The sequence below is a fragment of the Myxine glutinosa genome, chromosome 4 (genome assembly GCF_964187855.1).
Source record: "Myxine glutinosa chromosome 4, kmMyxGlut1.1, whole genome shotgun sequence".
NCBI lineage: Eukaryota > Metazoa > Chordata > Myxini > Myxiniformes > Myxinidae > Myxine > Myxine glutinosa.
In genome coordinates this window covers 164,322,672-164,339,518 of record NC_136264.1, presented here as the reverse complement: position 1 = coordinate 164,339,518, position 16,847 = coordinate 164,322,672, and the positions used below count along the sequence as shown (strand labels likewise).

At 43.1% G+C, this 16,847-nt stretch overlaps 1 protein-coding gene across 2 annotated transcripts in view; it reads right to left on the bottom strand.

Annotated features, from left to right (window-relative positions):
- LOC137425478 (lipopolysaccharide-responsive and beige-like anchor protein) overlaps nucleotides 1–16,847 on the bottom strand; it is a 722,436-nt gene that overhangs the window by 312,698 nt on the left and 392,891 nt on the right. For both annotated transcript variants that reach the window (XM_068113965.2, XM_068113966.2), the window contains exon 36: nucleotides 9,205–9,368. In XM_068113965.2, coding sequence (XP_067970066.2) covers nucleotides 9,205–9,368 — 164 coding nt within the window. The remainder of the gene's footprint in view (nucleotides 1–9,204; nucleotides 9,369–16,847) is intronic.

Below are 16,847 nucleotides of genomic sequence, written 5' to 3'. Positions count from 1 at the left end.
AATCAGGAACTGCCACGCCCACTTATATGATCTCCGAATTCCTGTGACAGGAATTAGCGTTACACTGGCTGGAAGTCAATCGCTAAAGGCGCTTCCTCAGCGCCAATAACAGCAGAGCTTCTGACATCCCCCCAACCACACTCATGCTCATACACCGCCTAGTAACCCCCAACCACACTCATGCTCATACACCGCCTAGTAACCCCCAACCACACTCATGCTCATACACCGCCTAGTAACCCCCAACCACACTCATGCTCATACACCACCTAGTAACCCCCAACCACACTCATGCTCATACACCGCCTAGTAACCCCCAACCACACTCATACACCGCCTAGTAACCCCCAACCACACTCATACACCGCCTAGTAACCCCCAACCACACTCATGCTCATACACCGCCTAGTAACCCCCAACCACACTCATACACCACCTAGTAACCCCCAACCACACTCATGCTCATACACCGCCTAGTAACCCCCAACCACACTCATACACCGCCTAGTAACCCCCAACCACACATGCTCATACACCGACTAGTAACCCCCAACCACACTCATGCTCATACACCGCCTAGTAACCCCCAACCACACTCATGCTCATACACCGCCTAGTAACCCCCAACCACACTCATGCTCATACACCGCCTAGTAACCCCCAACCACACTCATGCTCATACACCACCTAGTAACCCCCAACCACACTCATGCTCATACACCGCCTAGTAACCCACCAAAACCCGATTGGCTCAAATTCCAGTGTTCCTTCATTTTATTTCAAAATAAACATTAGTAGGAAAATAACCTTTTCACATTAAAGGCAAAATCAGCTCAGCTGTAATTGCTGGTGGCTAAACACCAACATCACGCAATCATGAAGCGTATTTTGACTAATCATTAAGGATGCTGGTCTGAACAAAATTAGGAAGGGTAATGTGGTATAAAGGGCTGGAAGGATGGCCTAGGCCCTAGACCTAGAGGTACGCACACTCACCTCTGAGCTGTCTAGCCTGGGTGAGAATCCGGGCCCAGCTATAAACGGTCGTCCTGGTGTTTCGCAGGCGAGGCGAGGCATCAATGCGTGTGGCGCCACTCCGACGGACGTTGAATTCGGAATCCCATCCGCTAGCATTAGTTGGTGAATGGTATAGATGTCACGATGTCTTTCGCGAAGAGTAGGCGAACTATCGCTCTTGCTAATTTTCAAATTCCTGCACAATCAGTCGAGGATCCTGTGTCGGAGTGGCGACCCATCCAGAATTGTAACCACAGCCAAGAAACCCCTTCGGCAAAACTGAGACTGAATGCAGCATTGTGGATGATGATGATGGTGATGATGATGGTGATGATGATGGTGATGATGATGGTGATGATGATGATGATGATGATGATGATGATGATGATGATGATGATGATGATGATGATGATATGCGTATTGCTTTGGGTGGGGACTGTACCAACATTTCAGAGGCCAGAAATTCAAATCCTGGGTGTAAGCCATTGAAGGATTAAGGGAAATAATGCAAAATGAAAAAAAAGCATTAACATTCACCCAGGTCTTCCAAGGTCATTGCTCAAAGCAAGATAACACAAGAGCATCGAAGTGCAAGGCTGAAAATAAATGTAAGCTCGGTATCTAGGCCCATACTCACTCAAGCCTAGGAAATCAAACAAGCCACAGCCCCTGTCCAAGATATTCGGATACCGATTGCACCGCACAGCTATTCTGAAAGGGAAGTAGATCACAAAGGGCCTTGAGACGGGAGAGGAAATAAGGTAGGTAGCCAGACTGTGCTCCCGTGGGTAATTATGCTTTGTGAGATTGCAGCGATTCATCACCACAGCAAAGCAAGCAGTGCTCCCAGGCTTAAGCTCATTGGCCAGCCAGGTTGGGGAAAGAACAATATCATTGATTGAGGCAAAAGCATCTCATAAGAAAAAGAAAACAGGCAATGCAATGACCAAAAAGGTAATTAAACATTTGCATGAACTTTATAGAGGGCTGGCTGGATAGCCTAGAGGTAGGTACAGTCTCCTCTGAGCTGTCTAGCCTGGGTTCGAATCTGGGACGAGCTAGAAAATGCCATCCTGGTGTTTCGCATCCAAGACTTCGGATGGATGGAAAATATGTGTGGATGATCACTTCCATTTGTGGATGATCAATTCCATTACTGGCTGTCCCATCTGCTGGCCCTCGCAAAGAGTAGGCGAGTTATCAACGGCACCCTGAACAAAGTCCGAAACTTAAGCTCGAACCCACTTAGTCGAACATCAGGCCGGGCCAGCCGGTTCATGAAAAACTTGGGCCAACTAAATACATTCCCTCACCGATCCAACCAGATGGGGGAATATGGCCTTTAGAGAAAGAAGATAAACTTTATAGTTTGATCCTTATACTTCAGCAAGTTATACAAGGATAAGAAGCATGCTCTCTCAATATGTTAACATCTGTATAATATTGTTGCGGTTCTGAGAAATGTACACATTGATTAATAAAGGTTAAAGGTTTTGCCCCCATAGTTAGTCCACATGCAACACGTAGGCCACCTTAGAACGTTAGTTATTTCATAGTATATGTGAGATAAGGACATTTCCAATAGCCATACCTGCGTTGTGTAAAATAAATAAATAAGAGTAGGTCCCATTCATTTTGCAGCCCACCCTCCAATCGACCTTGTTGGGCACCATCCAGTCTGTGCCCCATTCCCCATTGTGCACCATCCAGTCTGCGCCCTATTGCCCCTCGCATTAGGAGGCTCAAACCAGCCGAATGCCACGAGGTAGGCCTGGAAAAGGGGGAGGAGCGCGAGGTCGGGGGGGTGTTGCCACGTCAAGCAGACGTCAAGGGCGGAGCCGGTATGAGCCAACAAACCAACCAGGGCTTGAGTGGGCATGGCTTAAGGAGTGTGGTGAGAACGTGGCTGGCACATTCGAGAGGGTTCGCTGGGCGGCGATATATAAACGCGCACGAAAAGCCCTTCCACAGGACTGTGCGGAAAGGACTTGAGAGTATATGCGCTTTACCAAGAGGACTGTGCAAAAAGGACTTACGCAACAGCACTCGTGCAAGAGGACTGACGCAGCGGCACTCATTGCAGAGGACTGTCAAGGACTGTCACGTTTGGCATTGGTGAAAGGACTCGCTGGGGGGACTTTGATTGTGCAAGGGCTCGAGGGCTTCGTGTGGGAAAGCACCATTGTTGAGGACTGGTTGGGAGAGGCACTGTTATACTGACTGATTGCAAGGACTCGTTGAGGATTTGGCTTTGGGCTTGCTGGGAGCGCATATAAAGCGCCGGTATTTCTATTACGCACGCGGCCGAGACCACCAGTATAACCACCCAGCCGGTTCGTTTATTACGTACGCGGGTGAGCCGCGAAGTAACCGCTAGCCCAGCTTACCGATCCCCCCCATATAATTGTCCGATCCGCGCCAACGACACGCGGAGAGCTTCCCTTCCGTCTACCATCTTCTTCGTGGTACGAGTCGGGGACCGGAGCGAGCTGTGGACGCCATCCTTGGACCCTCAACCCGACCATCTACAACCCCCGTGTGAGTCTGAGTCTGAGTGCGAACGGGCCCATGTCCAGGGATAAGTTAAGACTGTATAAGGCTGCCCTGTGTATCTGCTTCTTCTTCTTCACTGTACATTGCTTATTCTTCTTCATTGTACAAAGTGTAAATAAATTGCTTGTTATTCCTTTTCCTCTTGATTCGACCGTTTTAGTGATTTCTCCATTGGGTAAACGTGGCACGATTAGAAACCGCTCAAATCGGGTTAGTTCTGTTAACGGCCCGAATCGCGGCTCACTATCGCTCGGCGTGTCCACTAAAACCGTGGTTCGGGCGGGGTTATTTCCTTGCTTCCTGGGAGGCGCTGGTAATTAGGTAATAGGACTAATTCGGCCTACCACCCTATTCAGCGCTAACCGGAAGGAACGTCATAGCCCCGGATCGCGTCGGCTAGATAAAAGACAAGGGGATTAATCCCCCCTTGGTAAGGGGAAAGGCCGACGTTGGAGATCCGCAACAATATGTTCATGAGATTGATAAACAGAAGAAAAAACAGAGGTTACCATCCCTCATTGATGATGCACACGCATTGCAAATAGTCTGTTTCCATGTTATCCTGTTCTGCAAAAATTCCTTAGACACAAACTTTAGAAGACATCAGCCAGACGCAATACGCAACTTAAAAAGAATCATTGAGTTTAAAGGTTTATCTTTCAATACACTGTTATTGGGAAGGTCAGTGATACTAACACAAGACCTTTCACCCATCTCAGCAGTCGCCTTGCTCCCTGTGACAACTAAGCAAGCAACTGACTGGTGGATCTACAAAAGGAAGAGCACAGTGACAGCAGAGAGGAATTGTGACAACTGACTATATGAACTGACAACTGCTCTGGAGAAAATTGACAACATCCTCTCCAATACTGCACAGGCCAAAAGCGAAATACAAACTCAGTGGTAGAGAGTGATCAAACAAGTAATTTCATATCTATTCGTGGATGATCAATTCCATTACTGTCTGGCAACTCAAACCCATGCTTGCGCCAGCTGGTTATATCCGAATGTGCAACAAACATGCAAAGCAAGCAGGGCGCAAAAAAGGTAAACTGTCATTCCGTTGCAGACCTGATCTATTAATGGAAAGTTAATATCGATGCTCCGCTAGTTCCGGCTCAATGGGCAGACCGTGGCAGCTGTTACAACGCCGTTAGTTTTGATTCGGCCAGCCCAGATCGATAGCGAGCCATACTGTTTCAATTTGCCTGCCATCGATCCCTGGCCGCTATGCTGGCCAGCAGACATCCATCTTGCTGAGGGAAAGGAAGATTCGATTTGTGAAAGAAAAATTGCTAGGACCTTGGTGCCATGTTATTAAGCAGAGAGAGGAAGCAAAAGAGAGAGAAAGAGGGAGAGAGAAAGGATGAGAGAGATAGAGAGAGAGATAGAGAGATAGATAGATAGATAGATAGATAGATAGAGAGAGAGAGAGAGAGAGAGAGAGAGAGAGAGAGAGAGAGAGAGAGAGAGAGAGTGCTTTGTGGTGCATTATAACACAGGGAGAGTCGGAGAGAAGAGGAATGGAGATGAGGTGCAGGCAAATGGAAAACGTCGAGCATGAACAATAGTGTCATCTCTACTCTGGTTTTTGCCCAACCCCATTGCTCACCTGTCGCTTTTGCCTGTACCCCACCGTGTGTGTGTGTGTGTGTGTGTGTGTGTGTGTGTGTGTGTGTGTGTGTGTGTGTCCTCCCTCATCCCCTACTCCCAAATGCTGAAAGCAGACATCTGATGGAATAGAGCCAACCATATCTCCAGGGTCTGTCGAGACACAAAGCAATAAATGGGACGGTTTGCTCCCAATGGCAAAGAGATATGAAAGTGGTTTGTCATCCAAAAGGCCCTCCCTTATATACGCAGGTTAAGTTTGTGGTAAAAGAGCCTCCATCAGATAAAACTTATCTTGGAAACTGTGGATCCTTTTTTTGAGTTCAATGTCCCCACCCTCCACTCTCCTCCCTCCTTCACAAATGATGTTTTTGCAATGGAAAAAGTAATAAACCGAAGGTAGCTTAATTGCATATCTCTGGGAAAAAAAGGCAAGTTTAAGTTTGAAATACGCATATCCATCCATCAGTCCGTCCATTTCTAATCCATATCCCCAACAATGTTCAAAGTAGATATTCAACTTTTCTCCAAATCATCCAACAAAATGGAGAATAAAACTTTCATCATATTTATATGCTCAACTCATAGAAGCCTCTCTCATCTGGTAGGGTGGTTTCTTCAAAGATTTCTGGTCCCCAGTATTTCCACAACAATTGGATTGGACTCAAAGTACCATCTGATGCAGCACGAGCATCGAGACACGATAACGCCGTTCTTCAGTTGCAATATTAGGCCCGACATCCTGTATACGTGTATTCATTTGTAGATACAAAATGTCTCATTGGCCTGGCCTGATTGGTTTTCCCAATTGAAGCCATTGTTCCTGATGATCTTATCCCAGATTAAAATTCCACACACTGTAATGATTTCTACATTGCAAACTAATGTCCTTATAATTCATATTTAAGTACATTGATGTCTCCCAGTGTCCTGGTTTATACATGTGATAAAAGTACAAGCTCTTTCATGAGCTTCAAATTATTACAAAAAAAGAAGACTACTATCACTAAATAAAACGAGACATGTTGGGCAAACACCAAGGTTAAATTATAATTAATAGCTTTGGCCTAAACATGGGATTGATGACATTACGTAACCCATGGCAACAAGACTCAAATGCGACCTCAATTCAAATCAAATGTCAAAAATACTCGCACAATTCTGATGCCCAACAGTTTGATGCAGAATAGCACTGCTGAGATTGTTTTGAGACTCAAAATAAAACATCTCGACGCAACATTCGGTTTACAAGCAAATTGTACAATAAGGCTTGGAATTACAAGTTATTCAACATTCTTTTAACATACGGTATAAATGGCCAAACCATGAGCCATGCTACACCACAATGGTGCACGTTTCTGTCTCAAAGAAGAAATATTGATCCTCAACAACGAGATCTGGCAATTTGAGGTTAAATACCCGATGGAGATGAGGACACGGTTAAGGGAAGAAAAAGACAAAAAGTGGCAAAAATACACATCGAAGAGAGTCATACATAAATGCAGTATTTAAAGGACTGAGCATGCGAATATATATTGACTTAATCTCCAATGACACCAAAAATAAAAGCATCCTGTCAAACAAGCAAATGGAAGAAAATCCAGCACTGAGAAGGTATCATCATCCATTCATTTCAATCCCACATGCCAGTAGCAGGTAATATCTCATATACATTATACAGTATATATATTATATATATTATATATATTATATATATATACTGTATATATATATATATATATATATATATATATATATATATATATATATATATATATATATATATATATATATACAGTATATATATATATAATTATATATATATATATATATATATATATATATATTCATATATATATATATATATATATACATACATACACTGCAGACTAAAATTGTAATATTCTGACAATGTCAGACATGGAAGACGTTATCACTGCTTGCAGTTTTCCTTAAAGTTCTAGCTATTGTTATTATTATTATTATTATTATTATTTTATTTATTTTTTTCACTAAATTTCATGGTGCCTTTGCTGTGCACCACTCTGGGTCTACTCTACCAAAATCGATTGTTTTGTTCTAATTGCTATGATCGACTTTATTATTTATATATTTTTAATTGCAATATTTTATATCGCCTTTCATATTTTTATTTCGGCTTTTTTGTGTTGATATAACTTTATATTGGTCTATCCATTTCATAGCTTGCATCTTATTATATCTTGATTTATAATTATTATTCTAACCTATTGTTGTAATTCTTGTAACCTCATATTATTGTATCGATCATTATTTTTCATATGTTAAACATGCCTCCATATGTACTAATGATTTAAAAAAAGAATAAGTAGTACTTTTTAATTCATTTCATTTATTTGTAGATGTTATAACAATCATTACAATTTATTTTTCATTATCTTGATTTTGATTTTAGATTTTAAACTAGAATGGCACTTGATAGAGCACATACCTCCACCAGGCTGAACAGTTTATGGCTTCTAGCCACCTGATCGGCCGAATCTGGTTTCGGACCTGAACCAAAATCGAATGAGCTTGTTCTTGTCATCGAACCAGCTCGTCCACCAAGTTTTGTCATAACTCGTTCACAACTTTTTAAACTACGTTATATATCGTTTTTCGCCCAATCTCTCAATGGTGAAGAAACACTTTTTTTTCTTCTTTTTTTGTATACTGAATCGAGGCTCGTGAAAGAGCTAACATTTACTTCACAAACAAATCCACCAGACAAACAAAATATATAAAAAGAGGGAGCGGAAGACAAGATGGGGAGAGAAGGGGAAGCACACAAACACTTGAGAGCACACAACATTTGAGAGCAGGGAGATGTGTGGGAGGGAGAGGGCTTGGGGGGAGGAGGCGTTGGAAGGGGGGTGGGAGAAGTATAAAACACAAGGACACCAAGGACTTCCAGGACAGAAGTTGGTATTTCAAAAAAGTGGAATTGGGGTGAAATTAGCGGGGGTAGAAAAGATCAAGGTTTTGGATGGGGGAAGATAAGAGATAATTATTGTATCTGAATCCATATTCAGATCTTCACCAAAATTGAATCGATTCAGTCTTGTCACACACCAAATCTGTCCACCAAGTTTTGTCCAAACAATCCGCCCATAACGTTTTGAAATATCGTGCTATATATCGGTTTTAGCCCTCTCACTCAATGGTGAAGAATCATTTCAAAAATTAAATAATTCTCACATCCGAATCTATATTCAGATCTTCACCAAAATCGAATCGATTTGGTCATGTCACACACCGAATCTATCCACCACGTTTCGTTCGAATCCGTCCACAACGTTTTGAGATATCCTGCTATATATCATTTTTTGCCCTGTCTCCCAATGGTGAAGAATCACTTAAACCATTCTAGTACCCGGATCCGAATCCGGATCTTCACCAAAATCTAATCATTTCGTCCTTCTCACATACCAAACCTCTCCACAAAATTTCGTCCAAATCCGTCCACAACGTTTTGAGATATCTTGTTTACAAACAAACACACAAACAAACAGATAGGGGTGAAAACATAACCTCCATCCACCATAGGTGGTGGAGGTAATTATTCACAATTCAGCTTCTGGCTGCTATGATTTGATAATAAAACCATGAATTGAATTTAATTGAATTGGAAGCAGCACAACTCAGACATCCTTGAAAATGAGGAAAAAAAATTATTAAATGAAAGAAAATGAGGAAAGTTCCTGAAAATGTTCCTTGACCTAAACTTGAAAATGTTCCTAATCTTAAACTTGAAAAGATTTCCACTTGTTCCTTGGAAAGCAACCCCAAAAATGAGAAAATACAGATATTTTGGGTCCTTGTGGGTGGGGAGGGGGTCTCGGACTGGGGCTTTTGATACCCGCGGAATGTGATTACAAAGGAAAGCAAAATATAAACCTGTAAAATTATGAAAATGCTCTCGCTTACTGGATTTGTGTTGTAATTAACAAGCAAAAAAAATTAACGGTGGGAAATAGTGAGATTCCTAGCATCTTGTAATCATACCTCTGGCTGGCTTCCCAAGGCCCAAGCTGCCGGCTCATGGAAAGAAAAACTTGCTGAAGGATTCGTGATGCTTCATTCATGTCTCGCCGTCGTGCTGACATGATCATGTGGTGACACAGCTTCTCATCCTCACGTCGGGCCGCTGTGTATTGGGCACATTGTGACTGTGGGTGGTAAGACAGGGTGAGAAGGAAAATAAAAGAAAATAATTAACAGTAAAGCACAACTGACATAATTGGGAAGGGGAAGAGTAATTGGGAAGGGGAAGACGAAGCCATGATTATTGATCAATTTGTATATATACTAGTGAGGTACCCGTGCTACGCATGGGTGGGAGGCCAGAAGCAAACAGACAATGCAGAAGCGGCGAATGCTGAAGCATAAAACCAATAAATTCCACATTCCTGTGGCACCTTCAGTCGCATGCCACAGACATGGACAGCAAGTTCGTGAAGGACTTCGATGAAAAACGTACCCGTTCGCAAACAAATGGGTATGTTTGTTCTATGCCCAGTCAATGACGAATCTGCATATGGCGATCCGCGAATATCACGCTTAGAACGTAAAACCATCACGGCATTTCGTCATTCACTTGAACTCGATATCTCTTTTTTCATTACAAACAGCATAACTCCAATCACAAATTAAATAGCATTAATATAAAAAAGAAACTTTTAACAACATTCGTGACAATAAACAAATATTTAAATCCTGATGTGAAGTTCCATACGGTTGGGTGAATACAATTACGAAATCAAAATCGTAATTGTATTCACTCAATTCCAATCATCAATTGATACTTTAACAAAATACTGTTTTAAATGATGGTTGTATTGGAATATTATCAAACCAGCTCATTTCCGTCATCTGTCCACTTCCGCATTCGTGGCAGGTTCATAATTCTCATCAAAATCTAAACAGTATTTGTAGAATTTCAATAAAAGCCACATCACTGTTCATATCGGTAAATATTATTCCATCGTGTTTGGAAAAACTGGAAAATTGGAAAAATTGGAAAATTGAAAAAACAATACAGCCTATTTTACTCCAGGGGATCCCAGGATTACCCACCCAAAATATCGTTGCGATCGGTTGAGCCGTTTTTGCGGTACCTGCGAACGGACGGACAGACAGACATTTGGTGAATTCTAGTAAGATTATTCGAAAATGAAATCACCACACCAACTAGCAAAGCTGCACAACAAGGAAAGGCTCAGGTCCGGATTTTTTACCATAAAATGGTCTTCATCCAGGACTGTGTAGGAATTGTGCACCAGGTGTTCTGATGCAAACCATTTTTAAGCACAGCATTGCAGGCCAATTGATGTCACCATCTGCATATTGTAGTCAAGTGATGCCTCCCCTGCGCCCTCTCTTTGGAAAGTACTTAATACTTGGCACACAATGGCTGCACACTCCTGGGTGACGTGCAAATCAAAACGTCAACCCGCAGAATTGCGGGACATCCCTTTCGTTTTTGGTCATTACATATCTTCCCAAATACAACCAGCATTTTGCAAATTGCAATATATAATATTAATTTTTTGCATGAAAGAAAATAATTTGGTAACAATGGCTGAACGTTCCACTCCAAAATCTGTTATCCCTGATGCAACCTCCAAAAGTGGCACCATACCAGGATGTAAGCCTGCATCACTTCCACAATTCCACCAGGAATCAAAATTCAGGACCTTAAATGAACTACATACTACAATAACACAACTTGCATGGCCTCAAATAATCCCACCTTCTCGTGGTGTCAGCAACATCACTCTTCCCACTCCCCTCACCCGACTATCCTAAGCATCCTCTCTCTGCACCTCAACACTCATGTCCCTCTCTACCACCTCCTTCCACCTCAATTTCTGTCTGCACCTTGTCCTTTCAACACCTGCAGCCATAAACAAAGACCTACCTGAACACATTCTCCTCCCCCCTCCTATGGAACACATGCTCCAATCAAAGCAGATGTGCTTCCCGTGCTTTTTTGCTAAAATATCAGACATCAAGAACTCTGCTCCTTAAACGGGGAATATTAGTACCGATTCTAAACAACCTGGAACTCCCTCCAAAAATTATTCTACTTGGAAAGGGCTTGAGAAGCATGTGTTTGGCATATACCACTGAGAATGATTGGCACACTGATGATTACTCACGTCACCAATAACAAAGTAAATTCACACCTTTCGAGGTTGACATGCCATTACGCCATTGTAGCTTCAAAATAATATGCAAGGCACTTTGAGTTTCAGCCACTGCAAAAAACAAGCTGTTGGGTTTTTCTGTCTGGAATTTGGCAAAGCCTGTTATCAAAATGACTGTTATTGTTGGAGAACCTTCACAGATCAAACAATTAAAAACAATCATCGGGGCAGCATTTCTCAGATAATTTCCACCTTAGCAAAGCAAAAAATATATAACCGCAGACTGTCAAACAGCTCAGCAATCACAAAACCAGCTCGTCATCAACATTGGCACCCAGGAAGGTTAAAGAAGCAACCATGACACTCAAAAATCAAGAATGTAAACGAGCTGGGAGCATAAATACTTTTGTCACCAATCGATTTACCGCCGACCGCATTTATCCTGTGTGGAGCAATGGCGTCTTTTCCGAATTTTTTGTTCGACAACTAGCTCAATCCTTGGCAGAGCCTTTGCTCGATTTAAACCACATTTACGAGTGCTTTAACATTTACGAGTAACCCACATTTATGAGCAATAATTCCAACATTCATTTCAAAATGCAGAGTTTAGGGAACCTAGGCGAAGGAGAATTTGGGGAGGTTGTGGTGCAGTGCAATCCTTGCAAGAACACATGAAACAAGAGGAATCATCGGTTTCAAAAATGGAGAAGCACAGAAATCCAATTACAGTCTTGATCAGCCATAATGTACAAGCTGCTAACAAGCTGGGCCAGATTCATGTTCGGGCTTGCCTGTGTTGCCAGTGCTTGGCAGCAATTAGGCCACCGGCAGGCCGGGGATGGCCAGCCCAACATTGCAGAAAAGCTTTGCTGTTAATGATGGGGCTTATTAGACCGGATTAGCACAAGGCCATTTGCTATGCTCTCACGCAGCTCGTGATGGGTAAAGCAGGTGCTACATAGGCCTTGCTTCCAAAAATGTCGGCATTTTTGTGATTCAAGGCAATGGTGTTTGACTGGCATCCAAGTGTGACTATATGAAAGAGGAGGTCTTTATGCAGCTCTAGATTCTTTATACAAATATCCATTCATGTTTTATTGAAGGAATGTTAAATGTCAAAAATTTGTCACGATTTATCCACAGCTTCTGCATTTTGCTTTCAAAGAAAGGACTGCACAGAAACGGTGTGCCAAGATGTAGATCCAATGAAATACACGAAATTGTTGCTCGGATGCAACTCCAACCACAAGTGAGCTTGCCTGGTATTTCATGGTATGCAAGTGTCAATTTATCTTGGCCATATCAGCAGAGAAACTCCACCACACTTCACCTGGCTCAGATGAGGAAACCTCAAATGGGGACATTGTCAGATCTGAAATCCATAAAGATCTCGCAAATTCATACCATCCCGTGGCAGCTTTTTCTGTCAACTGTGCACTTCATTCTGTTGCAAAAGTCTTGCACCTTCAGCCCTGACCTTTTTCATCCACAACTCGGAGCAAACTATCTGACTTGTCTACTGACCTGCTGCATCCATCAAACTCTCCAATGGCAAGGATATTCGCCCGAACGTGAACAGATGGGGGTCGTGTGCCGAATGCGAGACTAACAAACATTTCCAGAGTAAGCGATGGCAACATACAATAATAGCCTGAACACACAATAATACACAACTTAAAAATAAGACAAAAATAATTTCCTCAACATTTCCAATTTTTTCACTTTAAAAGCAAAAAATGCAACATCCATGAATTTTGATCAATTTCTGCAGAGGAAGCCATGTCTTGCATTCGTAAGCACCTGATTGGCTGCGAAACTTATGAAACTATGACGAACAATGGATCCAGGCCGAAGCACACTGAAAAGCAATTACTACTTCATGTTAACTCACTTACAACATTGAATGTGGATTACAAGGAAAAATACATTATGGTGTGGATGTTAAAATTGCTTGGGCCACAATTAGAACTTTCTTACACAGCACTATCAAAATCAATAATGTCTTGAAGATAGAGTATCATCAAGTATTTATCTTACTATAATTCACCAAATGTCCGTCCCTCCGTTCAAAGGTACCGCAAAAACGACTCAACCGATCGCAACGATATTTTGGGTGGGTATTCCTGGGACCCCTGGGAGTAAAATAGGCTATATTGTTTTTCCAATTTTTCCAAGTTTTCCAATTTTCCAAACACGATGGAATAATATTTACCGATATGAACAGTGATGTGGCTTTTGTTGAAATTCTACAAATACTATTTATTCTACGTACCAGGAGAGAGTAGATCGACTCCTGACGAACTCTTCCTATATAAACGTGCGGCTCCGAAGTAACACGGCAGCGTGTGCAAAGCGATTTAGAAACAGGTGTAGCGGCCGCTTCCGTGTTACAGATTCGGTACGCACCATTTACACATAAACGTGCGACTGAGAAAGACGTGTAGCGGTCGCTTCCGTTTTGCAGAATTCAATCTTTTTTCAAAATGGGCGCCATGTACTGTTTATATTTTGATGATTTGCGTGTGATATGACTCAACGGATGTTTATATGAATCGTTTAAAATAAAAAAAGCCTTCAATTTCTGATATTTTGCCTTTTTATTTGGGCCTCCCAATTTAAGCCCCGCCCGTAGGGCGGGTACCACTGCTAGTTATAATAATCACTCCATTCCCCCCAACAACTTTTCACTTTCCTCAAATCCCGATCCATCCAATGGCAAAATATTTCTCAAGGAAATTGAAACAATTTTGCAAACCATGCCCGAGGCATGATGTAATGCGAAGAGTTGAAAGCACAATGTGGTGTGTAAGGGGAATGGTGAGGGGTGCAGGGATGACAGCGTGCAGTCGTGTGGCCAAACAAATCCATGTGATTCAAAGAAAATCCTTTATACCAGGTGGTGGGCTTTGATGCCATTATCACTGGAAACAAACAGTGCCTGGCTTAACGACCCTTCCAAGTCGAGCCGTAAAAATCAGTTCGCATAAATGTCTTTCCCTCCTCTGCAATAAAGGTGGCTGAAACTCCCTTTGCCGTATCGTCGGCAGCCATCTTCTTGAGAATCAGAATTCTATTAGGGGATAGGCATCGGTCCGTAATTGAATTTCCCTGCCGTAATCTCAATGGCTGTCTCCTCGTGGGCCTCAATAACTTACTCTCGCGTAGAGAGGAGAGGAAGGAGATAACTTAGTTTTCACAGTCAGCATATGTCACTCCCACATACGCTAACCTGATAAAATATAATTTAGGGGCATTGGCCCCTTGCACACAGGCACATTGATGTGTTGGAGCGCAAGGCAGCGATGAGCAAACATGCTGCTTGTCTGCTGCTGTTGCTGCTGCTGCTAGCTCAGCTCTGGGGAACAGGTGGTGCCTCATGGGAAAAGGATTTCAAATTGTATGTTAACATACATTATTTCAATACGCATTTGTATACAACCTTTAGGAGATACACGCCATGTTCCTGTCAGCTGACACTTATTCCAACAAAGGCACTGCACAAAAGCGCGAAGATGATGCGGTACGTGCGACATTATAGATGGCAAGCTGATGATGGTTCGAGTCACAACACAGTAATTTTGCTGGGACAAGTACAAATGCCAACCCTGCCTGCCAAAAGAATAAAAGGAATTTAAGTTCTTATGGAAAATATATTTCCAGGGACATATATATATATATATATATATATACTAGCAGTACCCGGCATTTCCGGGGAGGAGGGGAGGAGGCCTTATCCCCCCCCTCTCTCTCTCTCTCTCTCTCTCTCTCTCTCTCTCCATCTCACCTCTCCCTACCGCTCTCTGGCCTTGCCCCTCTGTCTCTCCCTCCTTTCCTCTGTCTGTTCCTCTCTCTCTCCCTCCCTACCCTGTCTCTGCCTCCTCTCCCCCCATAACCCTAATCCCTCTCTGCCCCCCTCTCTCTCCCCACCCCCCTCTCAATATATCTGCCTCTCCCTCTCTTTCACTGAACCTTTGTGCTCTCACTGCTCCCCTCTCTCCCTCTCTGTCCATCTCTTTGCCCTCCCTCCCTTCCTGATCCCGCCTCACTTTCTTTCTCAATGCACCCTCTTCTTTCTCTTTCTCTTTCTCTCTCTTTCTCTCTCTCTATCTCTTTGTCTCTCTCTCTCTCTCTCTCTCTCTCTCTCCATCCCTCCTCTCTGTTCCCCCACCCTCTCTATTCCCCCTCTTTCCCTCCACACTCCCTCTCTATTCCCCCTCTCTATCTCTCCATTCCCCCTCTCACTCATTCTCCCTCCCCAGCTCTCTCTCTCCCTTCTCTGATCCTTCCCTCTCCCTCCTTCTCCATTCCTCTCCATCCCTTCTCTCTGTTCTCCCACCCTCTCCATTCCCCCTCTTTCCATCTCTTTCCCTCCATCCTCCCTCTCTATTCCCCCTCTCTATCTCTCCATTCCCCCGCTCACTCGTTCTCCCTCCCCAGCTCTCTCTCCATGCTCCTCCCTCTCTCTATGCCTCTCTCCCCCATTCCCTCCCCCCCCCCTGCCACCCTGTTCCTATCTCACTCATTGCCTCCTCTCTCCCTGCCCCGCCCTCACTTTCTCCACCTCCCTCATTGACCGGCCCTCTTTCTCCCTGCCCCTCCTTCTCTGCCCCTACCTCTCTTCCATGTACCTCTCTCCCTCTCCCGTGCCCCTCTCTCTTTCTGCCCTCTCCCTGCAGCTCTCTTCATGCCTGCCCCTCCCCTCTCCCTTCCTATCCCCTCTCTGTACCTTTATATATTATTTGCATAATGTCCTTTATATTTATTTTAATACAACAATTAATTTCATTGAAGAACAAGGTGACAGAGGGTAAAAGGGCAACACAGTCTGTGGTAGTGGGGCCACATTTGGACTTAACAAGCAAAGGAATGAATGAACACCCAATTGTTGCAACACAGCTCTCCTCTCTTTGCGCCCATCTTGCAGACTTAATCAATGGATCCTTTGCTTTACTTAACCTTTCTTGACATTGCACGAGGCAAAAATTGTCTCATTCTTTGGTTTCCGATGCACATCAACCTGCTCCGGTAACACACACTGCCAGGCTTCATCCTGTGTCTTCATTTAAAGGAGATCAGGCAAGAACGTCCCGTTGTGTAGACTTTCTTCTAACATTATTCTAAAAGAGCATTATTGACTTTAATAAGTGAGGCCAAGAATAAATGGAAGTCGTTCACGTGTTGAGGCAGAGCACCAGAGCACTAAACTGGTGCGGTATTAATGGAGCTGTTCCTTAATCCTTGATAATAAATCTTTGGTACATCAGGTACAAAAGGGACCATATGGCCATATGTCCTACAAAAACAGAGCTGAAACCGGAATGAAAGCATCAACTTTGGGCTGACGAATGGGTTTGTATACTCACACCTACGACCTTCACTTATTATAATGTTAAACAGTACTGATCACATTTAAGTATTTCACACTTCGCTACATAGGTCCATCAACAATGTCTAACATGCATCTGCAACTAATGCTAGCAAATGGGAACCCAGTTTAAC